At 40.8% G+C, this 16,242-nt stretch overlaps 2 protein-coding genes across 3 annotated transcripts; one reads left to right on the top strand and one right to left on the bottom strand.

The window, feature by feature from the left end:
- Positions 1-9,043: 9,043 nt before the first annotated feature.
- msx3 (muscle segment homeobox 3) lies at positions 9,044-11,564 on the top strand. Its single transcript, XM_018766173.1, has 2 exons — positions 9,044-9,514; positions 9,979-11,564. Exons 1-2 carry the CDS (start codon positions 9,121-9,123, stop codon positions 10,392-10,394), a joined length of 810 nt encoding a protein of 269 aa, XP_018621689.1. The 5' UTR covers positions 9,044-9,120; the 3' UTR covers positions 10,395-11,564.
- A 160-nt stretch (positions 11,565-11,724) lies between these two features.
- Positions 11,725-15,084, bottom strand: znf511 (zinc finger protein 511). Of its 2 annotated transcripts, none has more exons than XM_018766009.2 (7): positions 14,717-15,084; positions 14,513-14,586; positions 14,203-14,404; positions 13,768-13,892; positions 13,416-13,598; positions 12,689-12,751; positions 11,725-12,542 (listed from the first exon to the last, which is right to left on the bottom strand). In XM_018766009.2, exons 1-7 carry the CDS (start codon positions 14,924-14,926, stop codon positions 12,539-12,541), a joined length of 861 nt encoding a protein of 286 aa, XP_018621525.1. In that variant the 5' UTR covers positions 14,927-15,084; the 3' UTR covers positions 11,725-12,538. The 2 variants fall into 2 exon arrangements, with proteins under 2 accessions (XP_018621525.1, XP_018621523.1); XM_018766007.2 differs by having other exon boundaries at positions 13,416-13,601; positions 14,717-15,082.
- Between the last annotated feature and the right edge of the window lie 1,158 nt (positions 15,085-16,242).

Here is a 16,242-nt window from a genome sequence, read left to right as displayed (position 1 = left end):
GCACAGCTTTTGTTTCATCGTTTCTGCAAACCTGGCTCCTCATTCATACCGTTGGCAAAGAGGTTTTCTAAATGTTTTCTAAATTTTGGGAGGGGGCCTGTGAGAAGCACCCTGCCAGCACTATGAAAAGCATGACCCCAAGGTGCATATCTGCTTTCAGACCCCCTAATGACTCCTGACATGGTTTGCTCACTCACATGCTGCTACAGAAATGGCTTTTAGAGTCGGTGCAGGAATATTAGAAACAGAACAGCCTGCTGGATGTCTCAGAAAAACACCAATGGGTTGCCTCATCCAAGGAATTTCAATAATGGGGTTCACTTGAAATAAATAATGTGAATAAAATTTGCTGATTTAGCTTCTGCCATGTGCATAACTAGGTATAAATGACTCTCACTGAACATATCTTCCATAACCACAACAAATCAAAGTTGTGCATTGCAGTTGCAAAGTTCAGCTAAGCACTGGCCTTATCAGACAGTATCCAAACATAGCAGATGTGGAGAAGAGCTACGGCGAGGCAGCCGTCTAGAGTCTAGTGCCATAGTGTGGGGTTTAGGCCTAGAATCATGACACATGCAGCCCTACATCACTACAAACCACAGTAGCTGGATCAAACTGTGAAACGAAGGCAAAATAAAGAAACAAAAGATGAAAGGTTTTGCTGGAGGACTCCTTTGCAGACAATAGAACAAGCACGGCAAATTCAAGCTGGGAATGTGGAGTGATTGCAACCTGCAAGCACAGAGGGAAATCTTGGAATGCAAAGGAAAATACGCGTTTCTTTCCTTTGGTAATATACAGAAATCATTGAAGTTGACAAGGTAATATGTCAGTCTGAGCTGGAGCCCAGAAAAAAAATCTGGCTAGATCCAACAACATTAAATGTCCTTATGAGAAATAAAACTACGTGTTAAAAAAACTGATAACGGCACTGTTATATAATTATAAATATTTGTTGCTTTAAATATGCGACGTTGAAATAAATGAATAAATCAGTCTTCCTTGACACTTGGCTAAACACAAAGTTACAAACATGCAGTCTGAAGCTTATACAGACAATAATTGCAGAAAATGTATATGTAAGATGAGCAAATAGTCATAGCCCTCAATGAAACTTTTTAAATCTCAGTTTCCTGGAAGGATCTGACAGCAGCTAATATAAAAGTCAGCAGCTCTGATGTTCATCACATAAGAAAGGCTCATTTAAATGCAGAGTCTCAACTCGAGACAACCTTGGTTTAACAAAAATTTCGAGTTTTGACTCAGTTTTTCTGCCTTTAAAGAAGAGGACAAGCAGGAAAGATTTTGCTCTACATGGCACTGTGGTGGTTTTCACTGGCAGTAACTACATCACAGATCCCAGTTCAGCCAAAAGTCTCCTTGGTTCTTCCAAACGCCTTTTGATTCAGCACCAAACTGGAAGCAGCTACTGTGCATGAAATTGCATTAATCATGCATATAATTTTCATCTCCTCATTAGGACAAAATAATTTTCATTTTCATGCTCGTCCTTAACCACAGTGCATTAAATATTCCATTATTTAGTTTAATATGCAGTTGAGATGTCCTCACATAACATCAGTAATCTATTTACAAATGCACATAAAAAGTGTTTCACCTTTCAGCTATGAAACCCATGAGGGTGTAAAACGCTGAACATGTGATAAGATCAATACAAGATGAGAATAAAACTTTTCACAGGATGAATACATAAGTAATTTAGGGAATCTAGTCCTGAGAAACAGGCAACCCCCATACACGATATTTTTCTTGCCTGATTCTGAGCCCTGCTGTAACCCCAGCTTGAGTGCAGACATTGGAGTGTTTGTCCGCTTTGCGACCAGCAGTAATGAAGGACTACAGACATGAATAAGCAAAATGTCACAGACAATCTTTGGAGTGTGAGGCAAAAGGATGTCAAGCAACGCAGAGAAACGCGGAGTCTTACTGGCAGTCCCACAGATCAGGACACGGTCAGTATACGTTGCAGTGGATAGACGCACCTCCTCAATAAAGAAATCAATTATTTATTACAACACCAACCGTTGTTGCTCTTTGCTTCAACATGCACATACATGAAAAACATGTTTTCTACCAACCATCCGTAATCCTAATATTTTTATGTAAAAAATTACAATCACCCCCCGAGACACAGCCATTCCAGTTACGAGAATCGACTCCACAAGGCGTTTCATTTAATATCCCTACTTCAACTTTTGAGGCATTTCATTGAATTTTTAAAAAAGGTCTGAATTTGGATTTCACACACCTCAGAGTGCTGACTGGCAAAAGACATTTACATTTACTCATTTAGTAGACACTTTTATTGACTTATTTATATGACTTATAGTGTTAGATACACGACACTGAACTCCCTACAGCCACTCACGCGTGTATATGGAAAAGCAATGTGACACACACATAAACATAATTTTGAGTCACTAATTTATCTAAAACACATACCTTTGGACTGTGAGGGCAAACCCATGCAAACACGGAGGTGGGATTTATTTGTGAAGGGGTGGGCATTTATACATATACTAATACCCCCATTAGCAGTACTGCCTATTGCACTGTTGTATAAAAGAGCTCTTTTATTTTAGCCTTTGAGTAAATCATAACAGCAATTTGCCATATTTTAAATTTTTTTAAAAATATTTAATCTTTTTTTAATTTTTTTTGTTATGTATAAAATAGGCCATTTTCTCAGTTTATTTGCTACTATTAAAGGTATAACTAATCCACATAATACCGTATTTTATATTCTGCTGCATATGCTCAGTTTTCAAGCTCCAGAGCACAAGCAAGTACAGAACCCTGCTGGACATGGAGCCCAAACCAAAGACATCAAGCACAACCACAAGTTGCACACTGCACAACCCCTCACCCCCTCATTCTCACCCTGCACCTTGCAAATAAAATAATAAAAAACAAAAGAACATTTCTCACTCCACCTTGAGCGTCTCTTCTTTAGCTTGTCTCCTGAAGGAAACCTGTGGTGCATGAATATATTGTATGCATATTTCAGGTTAAAATAACTTGCAATGCACATATTTCCATTTGTGCAATATACATATACTGTATTAATGGCCTCTTATAGTACTGTTTCCTTTAGCACCTCATTTCTCAAGAATGCATCCAAATCACTACAAGAGGTAGGTATTACTGTGTTTTTATTTTCTGTATATTGATGTTTTACAGTTTCTTTTTATAAATGGTTACAGTATATTTTTATGAAGATGTCTGGTACTGACGGGGCACGGTGGTGCAGTGGGTTGAACTGGGTCCTACTCTCCAGTGGGTCTGGGGTTCAAGTCCCGCTTGAGGTGCCTTGCAATGAACTGGCGTCCCGTCCTGGGCGTGTCCCTTCCGCCTCCAGCCTTACGCCCTGTGTTGTCGGGTTAGGCTCCGGCTCCCCGCAACCCTGTTTAGGACAAGCGGTTTCAGATGATGTGTGTTTGTGTATAGTATAGTGAAACTGCCTTGTTATGTTAACTGTTGAAGTATTTGTGCCCATTTCAGTGTCATTTGGTGATATTTTATAAATGGGTGTCACTGTTGGGGTTCAGAAACTTTTTATTCCCTTTTAAACAAATAGTAATTACATCTTCGACTTACAAGAACTCACCCTTAAAGGGTTTTTCAGAGACACATTACCTTTTGAAGCTGGGGAAGACTGTAATGGAACATCCTAGGATATTTTACATTTATTTATTTATGACTGCAAGGGCTGTAAAAAAATACCATTATCTGTAATGGTAACTGTTGTGTATTTTAATATTCAAATGACATACCGGATATTATTTTGAACTTTAAACTGTTTACTGAACATGGTGTAAAGTTTCTTACTCCTGAACAGAAAAGTTCACTTAATTATAACAATGACTTCTCCAGTTCTTTAGGAAAGCAGCAAAACTGAAAATAAAACCAAATTTAAAAGGCTTGTAGAAACACAGGCAACTTCACACAGGCCTCTTTTCAAACCACAGCTACCTCCTTAAACAATCAAACTCCGTGGACAGAAAATGTTTGTGTTTTTTTTAATTTTACAGTGACAGGGCGAGGGGTTGCATGAGAAATCTGTGTAACCCCCCAGGAGGAAGACAAACATTCCATATGAAATCAGCTCTTCTTAAAACTTTGAACTCAAAGAGGGAGCAGCTAAGCAAAACAGGCCTGGGCTGCTGCCAAACAATCGCTCAACTGGCACAACTATAGTCAATTTTGACTTGGGATCCTGGGGAAAAATATTCCATGTTAACTTCTCAAGCAATTACAATGACCTGAAAGAAACATGGGGAAAAATAAATTATTCAATAAAGAGGTTAAGGATTCCGTGGACTGAGGAACAAAGCTTGCATTTTAAAATGGTACTGAATTCCCACAGGGATAACGAAGGCCCCACAAAGAGAGAAAGGAAATTAGTTAATGGCTGTAAAGAAAGCAGATACCATCACTGTGAAGTTTCAGGTCAATCCCGGCAGTCAGTCTATCGGATCAGAGAATCTGGTAAAACAAAAATACAATAAGATCATTGCTGGATTCCATTTCTGGATTGCGTTACGCCAAATGGGATGATGGTTTGTGAAAACCCTGAACACTGCAGATGCTGTCCCACAGCTCCGCGATTATGTGTGGGACACACTGGACGCATGGAGGGAGAGCTCCAACTGTGGGTGTAGCCATACTCACTGACAAATTAATAACACCATCATAAAAGGCACATATTCTTTACAATACCGTACATGTCCGTACATACATACGTACACATCCACTTACCTCACAACGGACTCTGCCCAACTACTTGTCCAGGCCATGGTGACATCCCGTCTGGATTAGTGCAACTCTCTCGTGTGGCCTTCCTGCTACTGCCATCAAACCTCTACAGCTGATACAGAACGCTGCTGCCTGAGGTGTGTTTGACTTGCCGAAGCGTTCGCATGTATCTCCCCTCCTGCTGCCCGGATCAAATTTAAGACCCTAGTTATAGCCTACAAATGCATCGATAGAACTGCTCCTAGCTATCTACAAGATTTCATCATTCGCTACACCCCAACCGGACCGCTACGCTCTTCCACATCTGCCCGTTTGGTGGTCCCACACACGAAAGGTAAGGCACAGAGGTTCTCAGATCTGGCTCCATTGTGGTGGAACAACCTCCCCCTCTCACTCAGAACTGCTGCAACTCTGTCCACATTAAAAAGAGTCTAAAATCACCTCTTCCAGACTCACTTCGTCCATGATCCCTTAAGTTCATGTGAGGTGTACATGTTCATGCACCATAACTTTAAGATCAAGCCCGGATAAGCCTTTACGCAGCTACTCCTGTAATGTACGTAAATGTTTATGTTTGTGTCTCAAAAAGAAAAAAAAAATTAATAAGAAGGTGATCAGAAATTGTCGATATTCTGAAAGTTTTATGCAGATACTCGTGTGATGAACACTGGTGCATACGGTGGAAAGAAACAAACTGACTGCACTTAAGAATCACACGTCTGCATCTGAGTCTCTCTTTCTGCTAATGTAATGCACAAACTGTATTTTCTATGAGATGTACATCACTTTGAATAAAAGGGTCTGCTAAATGAATAAATGCACAGGTAAATGTAAATGCCACCAAAGGCTTTTCATCCCTAAGCATTACACTGGTTTCTGCAGACTGACTACAAGTTACATCTGTCACTAGGGTCCAAGGAGTGCATAATTAGATTAAAATGGTGTGTTTCCATTGTTTGAAAAAGTTATTTTTCATTGAACGAATTTGCAATTTAACTTGTCCCCGAAAATAAGTGAAATTTCAGTGTATTTATACATGGTGATAACATTTGGTGACTACTGCTGTATATCCCTCAGGACATATAAAATGTTCAGTGTCATACAGCAGTTCAACGTTCTCTTAGGTGAAACTAAAGGACACACCATATTGTACTCATGTGTGTAACTTGGCGGCATCCAGCTACCAGCTATCCAGTGCCATCACAATATTTCTTGAAGAGCATCTTTAACACACTTAAGAATAAGTGTAAACTCGTTTCTCTCTCTGCCTCTTAAAATTCCTAAGTTTAATGAATTTTCTGAACAATTTGAGCAATCAAAGGAATTTATGCTTATCCCAATCACCTCACATGTATTTAGATAAGTGTACGACGACTGATCATTCTTCAGTTCTTTTAAGGACAGAATATTTAATGTATCCTACTTGAGAAATTTACTAAAAGTTGGGAAAGAAAAGTTCCAGTCAAAGGAACAGGGGTTTGTCCATCCCTCTGGCAGACAGGATTTACTGTACTTCCTTTGACCTCCTGGGGGGTCATCATAATGGGACCACAGGAGAGCTCAAGGTTATCATGGGACAGCAGGGTAAACACAAGGATTTTTCTGGATGAACTGAGAACTCTTTTGTGTTTCGGCTCCGGACTAAAAGCACACATTTAACTGATGACTCTGACTTGGAGACTGTGAGCACATCATGAGTACATCGTGAGCACATTGTGAGCACAAACACAGATTATTACACCTCCACAGTTATTACTGCTGCAAATAAAGCTGTTAACTGATTCAACAGATTGCAATTTCCTGCATACTTTATTTTCTCTCTGTTCTACATTTTTCTCCTCAGTTTCCATTAAAAACACAATTGGAAAATTAATTAAAATTATTCACATCTACGTGTATTAATCTATTACGTCTTTATCACATATATATTACAAGTTCCAGTGGTCAAAACGTGTTCCTGTTTAAATTTCATGTTTAAATTCCTCTGTTACCTCCAGAGGCTCCAGCACCCGATGCGGAATTTTATAGTAACTGCGGTGAGAATATATTATTTCTCTAATTTTATAAACTATTAAATATAAGAGTAATTCATCAGTATTTTCCTAACAGTCGCTACTTTTGTGGGCATTAAATTTCTAAAGGTAGAGACAGATGGACAGAGAGAAATGGAAACAGACAGACAGATAGACCTAAACTTTACTATATTGTAAAGAAATAAATGGCACGAGACAGCAGCACACACACAGAATTTAAGATCAGTACGTGGAGGCCGTGAGAAACAAACGTTTTATTAGAAATTGTGGTGTTCGCATTCGATGCTTTATGCATTACCTGTGTTAAAGTTTTGCACCATTAGTCAGAGAACGCAAATTTAATCATGTAAATTAGTTACTTCAAAGATACACGGTTAAATTAAACTACTGGGCGGCTTTTGGGGGGGCAGGCGGGAACGGAGAAGAACAACTAGTATTGAGACTAACAGGAGATTAAAAATTGTTTAATGCTGAAGGAATGACATGTATGTGCGTAAAAATCCGGCAGCAGTTAATGTGTAAATAAATTACATGTGTTCCATACAACAGATACTGCTGTCAAGCGAAAAGACGAGAAAAACGTGCAGTGACGTACAGTGAGATATATGTCGAAAATATCCTCGTCAAGGTCTGAGTCTCATCGCAGCGGAATGCTGCACTTTTCTGTCTAATATCATGTGTCTCGCTTGTAGCGGACACTCACCTCGCGGCCCCGTCCAGCCAGCGCGCGACGAGCCGCCGCTCTTTCTTCTCCGCGCTCTTCCCTCGCGACACGTGTCCTCGTGACCCGCGTCTCTCCCGCTTGAGACGCGCGCTACCTGATGGAAGAAACTAGGTGAAGAATTGTCACTTTTTCAGAGTATGTTTTGAATCACAAACATTAAATACGCAGTAAAACGAGTTTGTCTCGAGTTTGTCAGATGAGCGCTTCGGTGTTATTTCATATTTTTTATGACTCTACTGAGTGTCACTGCAACCAGAATTGAACGCAAACCTACTGCCACACGCTCGGTCAACTGTGTCTGGTAAAACTGGAATATTATTCACAAAATAGTCGTGTTTTCGTGTCGGTCGTGGAAATAAAAAGGATTTATTTTTCCAAACGCTCAGTGGCCAGTGTCAGCATCCGCTGAAAGCATCGCGGCCTGTTTTGCATCTTCTTTAGAAATCCGTTATAAACTCCAGCATCTCCACAGGTACGTTCACCGTCGTGGCAAACCTCGCGGGGGCCCGAGAACACGGGGACGCGCCCGGTGACCAGCTCGCAGGCGGCCGCCCCTCCCCCACCTACGCGCTGCTCTTTCAAGTCTTTTAAGGACAGTCACTTAGTGGAGTTAAAAGTGTTACGCGCTGCCCGAGGGGGCGCCCTGTTTGATCGCAGCGAGCCTGGCGCCTGGCGGAACACAGTCCGTCTGCGGCCGACTGGTCTGCGGGTCACCGTAAGGGCCGAGTGTGAGCCGCCACCTGAGCGCACTAAAGCACTCTGTCATTTGCTCCAATATTGCATAATTAGAAACCGGCCTTTAAAACATAATACAGTTTTTACAAAGTAAATTTCATCTTCAAAAGTTATAACCAAAGACGTTTTAACATTTTTTGTTGTGTTTTAAAAAATATGTTTAACAATATGACGAGATCTCAATGGTACAGCGTGAACTTTATATTCTACATCTTTTGTTCGCGCTACTGCACTTTTTAAAACTTTGTATGTTGTATAGGTTGGAGACGTTTTCTGCTGTTCGGGTGCGTAAAAATCTTTTTTAATGGTGGGGATGGGTTAAAACTCACTCCTACACACACTTTTCCCCCACTTTTCAACTTCTTGCCATTATTTCTTAACAGTAATGCTTGATTGCGTTAAGACACGTCTTGCGTTTAAGCCGCGTGCAATTAATTTGTTTACATTGTTTAAGTGGAAGATACTTCATTTGCTGTGTAGTCTCAGTACAGCTCAGGTAAGATGTTATCGGGGTCTCTCGGATAACTCTAGTTAAGCTTATCTGTTGGCTTTGGTCTCCAGTATATGTAACCCTTAGCCCATCAGCTACGCTCCTCTTTTAAATAAACTCATTTGTTTCTACCTCGTTCTTGAGGCCCTTCGCAAACCATCTGACCAATCCAAGGACTCTCATCCACGTCACGGGGCCAAATGAAGAATCCGATTGGGCGGCGGTGACATGACGGAGAACTTGAGCAACTTTTATACGTTGCAGCGGAGCGCTCTGACACTCGAAGTAGCGCGGTGCCGCTGTGTTGCAGCGGTTCGGGATCCTCTTCGGAATTGTCAGCGCGGGACATTCTAACGTGTATGGCCCCATATTCTCTTATTATGAATTCTGTCCAAGGGTGTAATTCCCGCGAGAAAGAACCGCACGAAAGGGAGGATTCCGAAGGAGAAGACTTAAAATCAAATGACATGGCAACCTCTAAGGGGTGTAAAGAGAAGACGATCAGCCTTCCCTTCAGCGTCGAGGCGCTCATTTCAGACAGGTCGGCATGTCGGACTCAGTGCGCTACCTCGGACCCGACTCTGACTGCGGATCAGCTCACACAGCCTTCCGCCAGGACAGTGTACACAGAGAAAGGCATTTCCCTGGAGAAGGTCACGCATTTAACAGACTGCAAGAAGAAGGAGAGTGAAGATCTTCGTGACAGCGACCAGAGGACCTGGTTTCAGACTTCATCCTATTCCTCTTCTTCACGTAAGTCATCGCCGTCTTTAACTATTACAATCATTGTGCCCATTATGTCTTATTTTTCACCATTATTATATTAAGTACTAATAATGCCGGATTTTTTTTTTGTTGTGTTGGTTCAAAGAATTGTCAACTTAGATCCAAGTTTATCCTAAGTTTTGAGCGCCATGATGATTTATACACTACTAGTTTGTTCACTTCGCAAAGTCTTTCCTTCAGCTGAGCTGTCAGTCATTTTTGTTAGAGGTACTGTTTTATATTGAACATGTACTCACGTACTTTCATAAAAGTCTGCTTCAAATGAAAACACCCGAGTCAGTTGTGACGTGAGAGAATTTAATGAAGAAAAAAAAAAAAAAGTGCAGATTTGCGCACATGCTTCGGGAGAATGCAGGCCTTTTAAATCCAATGAGTTGCTCATTTGATTTAGCCGTCACGCTCATGTTGTTTGTGTTCGGACCCGTGAGCAGGACCGTCCAGCCCGCCGCCCTGCACGCTGCGGAAGCACAAGAACAACAGAAAGCCGCGCACGCCCTTTACCACATCCCAGCTGCTGGCGCTCGAGAGGAAGTTCCGCCAGAAGCAGTACCTGTCCATCGCCGAGAGAGCCGAGTTCTCCAACTCCCTGAACCTCACCGAGACTCAGGTCAAAATCTGGTTCCAGAACCGGAGGGCCAAAGCGAAGAGACTGCAGGAGGCCGAGATGGAGAAACTGAAACTGGCCAGTAAACCGCTCGTGCCCGCCTTCGCGTTCCCGTTCCCCCTGGGCACGGCCGTGGGCTCGCCCTCCCTCTACGGACCCTCGCAGGCGTTCCCCAGGCCCACCTTACCGGTGCCCGGACTGTTCGCTGGACCCGTCACCTACGGGATGTACTACCTGTCCTGAGTGTCCCGTGATCGTCGCGTCCCCGCTGGTGACTGGACGGCCACGCTCACGTGGAGGACTTCTTCACCCAAAGGAGACCCACCCGCGGAAGAAGGCACCTCTGTCCCTTCACAAGTATTTCATACTGAGTAACACCTTTAATTATTGTTTCTAAGTCGTACTGTCTATAGTTTCAATTACATTTAATTTACTGTTGATCCATTCTCTTTTCCGTGCGTCGCAAGATGTTCAACCAACGGGGACGAGTTTGTCATTCTTACATCGTGCTGTTTCAAATGTTTTAGACGCGCCTTAAATTCTCTACCGAACAACAAAAGCGCAAAGTCGCGTTTAACAAAAAAAAAAAAAAAGACTTATTTTACCGCGGAGCGTTACAATACTGGAGACTGACAGTTTGCACTTTCTTTTTATTCCAAGACCAAGATGGCTTTATGCGTACTCGAAAACGCATAAAACGTCTCAATTAAATTTGAGTGCTCGTTTAAATACCAGTTGCTCTTAATGTGCGTCTTGAAACGTCTGATTTATGTTATTGCTGGTCGATTACAGGACATGTCAAACTCCACTGCCAGCTACAATAAAGACTCTAAACGGTACTAAATAAAACACAAATTTAAAGCAGGGCGGTTGGACAAACAACTGATTTCACGAATGTGTACTTATAGATACCAAATATTCATCAGCTTAGAACAAAGACAAAGTGATCTTACAAATCCATTTTTATTGCTGCAATATAACAACCCCGAGTGCCTGATTTTTTTTTTTTTTATATAAAAAGTATTTTCTGCGTCACTGATTTATAAAACGGAAGCCTTTTCAATTAAGATTCAAACATGTTGGGCTGTTTTTCTGAATCACATGGGCCACCTTTATATATATATATTCCGAAGCTTGTGTTCGAGCGCGTTTTCTCCCCCTCGACTTTTGCGTCAATTTGAAGCGAAGACTGTGCGTTTTGCTGCCTGTTACTCCCAGTGGGACTGAACACAAGGGAGGCCTGTTTTCTATTTCAAATCGAGCTCTTATTTAAATAGCACTATTACACATTATTAAACGATTCGCCCATATGAACAATTAATGGTAAATAGTTGCTGTTTTTTTGTGTAATAAGACCTGCATGATCATGTACGACTGTAAATAAAATACTGAGAAAAGTTTTGTAGAGCTAAATGCGCAAGAATTACTGATATTTATATAATGCGATGACATTTATAGTGTGTACATCTATGTATATTTCATGTACATATAAGTTAGATACATTTTGTACAAAGTATTCAATAAAGTCTTCATTTACTGTACTTTTTCAGACGTCTTTGGGTTGTCCCGATATATTTGTTTCTGCATAATATTTGCATGCATGTATACATTTTTTTTTAATATTGTGGTTTGTAAATACTTGTGTTTTTACAATTTTGTACAGCAAGGGACTTTAATTAAATTACTACTGCTGACAATGGAAAAAGGGCAGTGCCTTAAAGGAATAATTAAACTAGGCATTAAAATCAATAGTCTCAATTTAATAATGGTTACTTTAGCACGGTCACCTCCACTTTCAAATGAGTCAATTATTTCTGTTTAGATGAGATAGTGCTTCACAAAGTTATAACAGTATGTTGCACTAGTCCCAAGTGCTTTGGCCTACTGAAGTGTTTCGCTGAAAGCATCCTCCTGGAGGAGAAGCAGGAAAGAAACTCGAGGTGTCATCTAAGATTTAAATTACAGATGGAGCTCAGCCATTACACGGTTCACAGGAAAGAATATTCAACTATCTAAATAATTACGGCATAAAATGTCCAGTATCTGAGTATGGGCCTGGCCAAAGTCATGTACAGAATGCATGTGCGCCACCATCTGGGCACATTACTAACTACAGGCATAAACCTCGAATTGATTCAGGAAAACATTTCACCAACATAAAATGAACACAAACCTACTTCAGGTTAACTTTAATTTTAATTAAATAAAAAAATGACTTCCGAATCATTATATTGCTACTTTAGGGGGAAACTGGGAAATTTGGATGTCTTCATTTTCCCACTGAAATGTTTTTATATGTTTTTTTTTCCATTGTTGGAAATGTTATATGTTACAACATTATTTCAACTCACTACAAACACAGACCTCTGAGATTTGCATTTCATATCTCACCTGCAAAAAAAAAAGAAAAAAAAAAAATTTCATTTCAATAATTTATGCATTTCAGTTTATTTTAAACTGGTGTTTTCAACATAACTTTACAGTCTCAAGACAAGTAGCACTGCCACTGACTGTTCTGCTAAGAATTATTTGCCTACTTTTTTCTCCTTCCTCGGAATCCACGGACCGAGCCTGCCCCAAAGCAGACTGTCGTGGGTACCCTGGAGAGGCAACAAAGAAAAGGTACCATCTCACATTTCAGGCTTGTTAAATGAACAGAAAACAGGACATTCAAGTCTATATACATTTGGAATTGACTCAACCTTTGTGACACTCCTTTTATGGTTATTACTTAGTACAAGTATTAATGAAACAAGTCAAAATTATTTCTTGGTTTGTATGAAGTGTGTTTGATTTTCACCTCTAATTGATCAACAATTTTAAAATGTGCCTTAAAACTGATTTGCGGTAAACTACAAATCTAGACTGGCAAAGAATGGTGTCTTTCACCAATGACTTACATAGCATGTTAGCTATGTAAGAGAGTCTACCGATCATGTCAACACTTCATTGATTCCAAAGAAACCAGACTTTTAAAATATTGCCCTGACTGGGACATCAGCAAATAGAAATAAAGGTTAACAATTAATGTTTCAGTTTTTATGGGAAAAACATTAGAGCGAGTTACCACATTTTACTACATATTTTGTGTACAGTATATACACAGGCACTGTATGGTTACATCCTGTTCCTGGTGAACTTACTGTAACACATTACACAGTTAACAAATCCAAGGGAACATTCTGTTTGCCAAATAAGTTTAAATAGAAAAAAAAACTAATGGCAAAAAATGACTGAAAAATTATGAATCATGGGAATACTGACTTGGAGGAGTAGTTCGATTTTGGCTTGTGTTCCAACATGACGACCTCCAAATTATTTGGGTTTTGGGACTGGCTGGGCTCCATTGACTCCCGAGCAACAGGCTCCCTGCAGTCCATGCCAGCATCACAGCCCACATCCATGCTCACATCGCTCTGCTGCTGCTGCTCTACCTTCCGTGGAAGCCTGCTGTAGGACAAAGAATCACTGCCAGACACGTTTGGTAACAAAAACACACAGAGTGATTCTCAACCCCAGGGCTGCAGAGCATCACAGAACACTCCACACATAGTTTTGTGTAATTCAACTGTTATTCTACAGAATAATGGCATTAAGTTTGTTTTTTTTTTTTTACCTTTTTGTCTTCTTTGATCTGTCAAATCTGAAGTCTGGAGGATAGCGGTGCGCTTTAATAAGGTGATCTTTCCTTTCCTTGTTTGTCTTAAATTTTGAACTGCACCCTTCAACCAAGCACTGATACTAGGGAAGAAAAGTAAAGAAGTCTTAATCAAGCATCTCAATCCTTTCTCTCAATGGAGGAAAGTCTGTACCAGAAGTTACCACACAACAGCAGCATATCCTCAACAGTATCAAGACACGGCACAGCTGGAGAACATCTCTAACAGAAATCTGACATTAACATGACTTTTTTAAAAGGAAGGACAATTTATTAAGAAAATATTCTCTTTGATGTGTGCATGATGTATTAAAAACACACTCAACAGCCTATCAATTACACTGCATCCTCAAATCATAGCACTTCAGCACTTGCAGGGTCTGCTCGTGTTACCATGTTTTGCTTCTCTGCCATGATCTGGAACAAGGAGTCGTGCCACTCCAGAATGTGGATGTCCAGCAGGTGGTTCGACGGGAAGTGACGTCTGCAGCTGGAACACACGTGCCTGTGAACGGAGCTGTAGTGTTGCTCGTAGCTTTCGAGTGTGTTGAAGAGCTGGTGACAGCCGGAGATGTGGCACCTGAACTCGGACACCCTGTAAGCAAACACACACAAACACGCAGACACAGTTGCGTTTAAATCCACACTGTACGGCATCGTACGCGCACGCGAGACACACGCGCGGCGCTGCGCTCATACTTACGTGGGAACCTGAGAAGCGACCGCCACACTGGTGGCAACATCCTGTAAATATAAATGTCTGTGGATGTCCCCGTCCTATCGGAATAAATGAAGAGAATCCAGTCAGCGCTAAGAAACACAAACAAAAATGCGAACATAAATTTACCTATTAATTTGAAAACAAAAGGTCCACGTGTCATGCAGCTGCCAGTTCACAGAAACCTACTTCAAAGAAGTCGTGGTCAGTATTTATTCTCATTCTCTGCGGAGCGAAACTGAACGGCGATTCGGGATCTTCTTCACGTCTCTCAGTGTCACTCCGCCGCCTTTGTGAACTAAACTCCTTGGGCTGCACGTTCAACACTGGAATTGCCTCAAGACGCGTTTCTTCCGAATTACTGCTTGTTAAAAATTGTCCCAACTCCGAATGCCACATACTAACCCACAAGAGTTCTTCAGAACATCTGAAATTACCAGTGCTCTGCCAGCGTTTCAGCGCCTTACAGTTTGTTTTCCTCACTTCCTTCCGCTTCTGTATCCATTGGCGTAACTACTGTATACGAGCTACATTTCCGCAAGGTCCTAAAGCCCGTCCAGCGATACACTCAAATTTAATCATGATAATTACCAAAACTGAGTAAAAAGGAATTCACAGTAAAGCGTTAATAAACTGAGCATGTGCTCAGGCGAATTTTACTAACGCTATAAAAACAATGTTTTAATTTTGCCGCAAACACTTCAGAGTGTATTAATACGAAAAGTTGCTGTTCAATCAGGCAAAATACTGAGACGCCTAAACGCATCATCGAATCACTGCAGTGTAGCAAAATATTGGAATGATATTATTAACCAATTGCAGGGCGGAACAAAAACTTAAATATAAATAACCTCGTGTTCCCGCCGATGACTGAAGGCTCTGTTTTGATTTCCTTGGCGGAAAATGTATTGTTACTGTTAAAATTGTGCTGCATATAATGCAAAGATAAACAATAATATTGTCAATATTTGTTTCTAACGACATTTCCGTAATTAGTTTCCAGTACGACATAATAAACGGGTGTGTGCTAACTGGAAAGAAAACTGTATGACACCAGCATATGAACATTTTAATTCTCAGATCGTTTCACCTCTAGTTCTGTGTTTACTTTTAAAAGAAAATCTCAAGTATTTGACATGTTCGCTGGCTCACACAGCTACTATTTCAAGTATTTCAGAGTCCATATAAAACACTTCTTTGCATGCACCCAAAGTGTATCTTCTTGCATGAACACACAGTGCTCCAGGCCACATTTCTCTTAAATTTCTAAGCACACAGGCTCCTTCTATAATATACTGATCGACAGCCCGTCGACTAGCACACTGTGTTTGTGCAGTCACTCCTCCAGTGTTTTATTCTGTCTCTTGAATCTTCTCAAAGACAGACAATCCCAGTTCTATGTCTGTTTAATACTTAACACACTACACTTACACACTCACATTGTCTGGGCTAGTTTTTTTCCGGTGCACACTCTAAAACTACCACCTGCAGCAACAGCATATAACAATAGTTCCTATTGTTACATCCAGGAAGGCTTTTAACACCATTATCCACGTTTAAACCTTTTCGCACCTTTCTTTACTAATATCTCGCTCGTTTTCGATCGTACCTGAAAATGCCACACATCACACCAAAGTATTTTAGTCGATTTTCTCTTCATATTTAGAATGTTACTCCGCAAATAGTAATAGAGATCGATGATGTGTATTAGACCA

This window comes from Scleropages formosus, chromosome 8, assembly GCF_900964775.1.
Source record: "Scleropages formosus chromosome 8, fSclFor1.1, whole genome shotgun sequence".
NCBI classification, from domain to species: Eukaryota; Metazoa; Chordata; class Actinopteri; order Osteoglossiformes; family Osteoglossidae; genus Scleropages; species Scleropages formosus.
The sequence above is the reverse complement of the archived record's forward strand: the minus strand, read 5'-3'. Positions and strand labels throughout refer to the sequence as shown.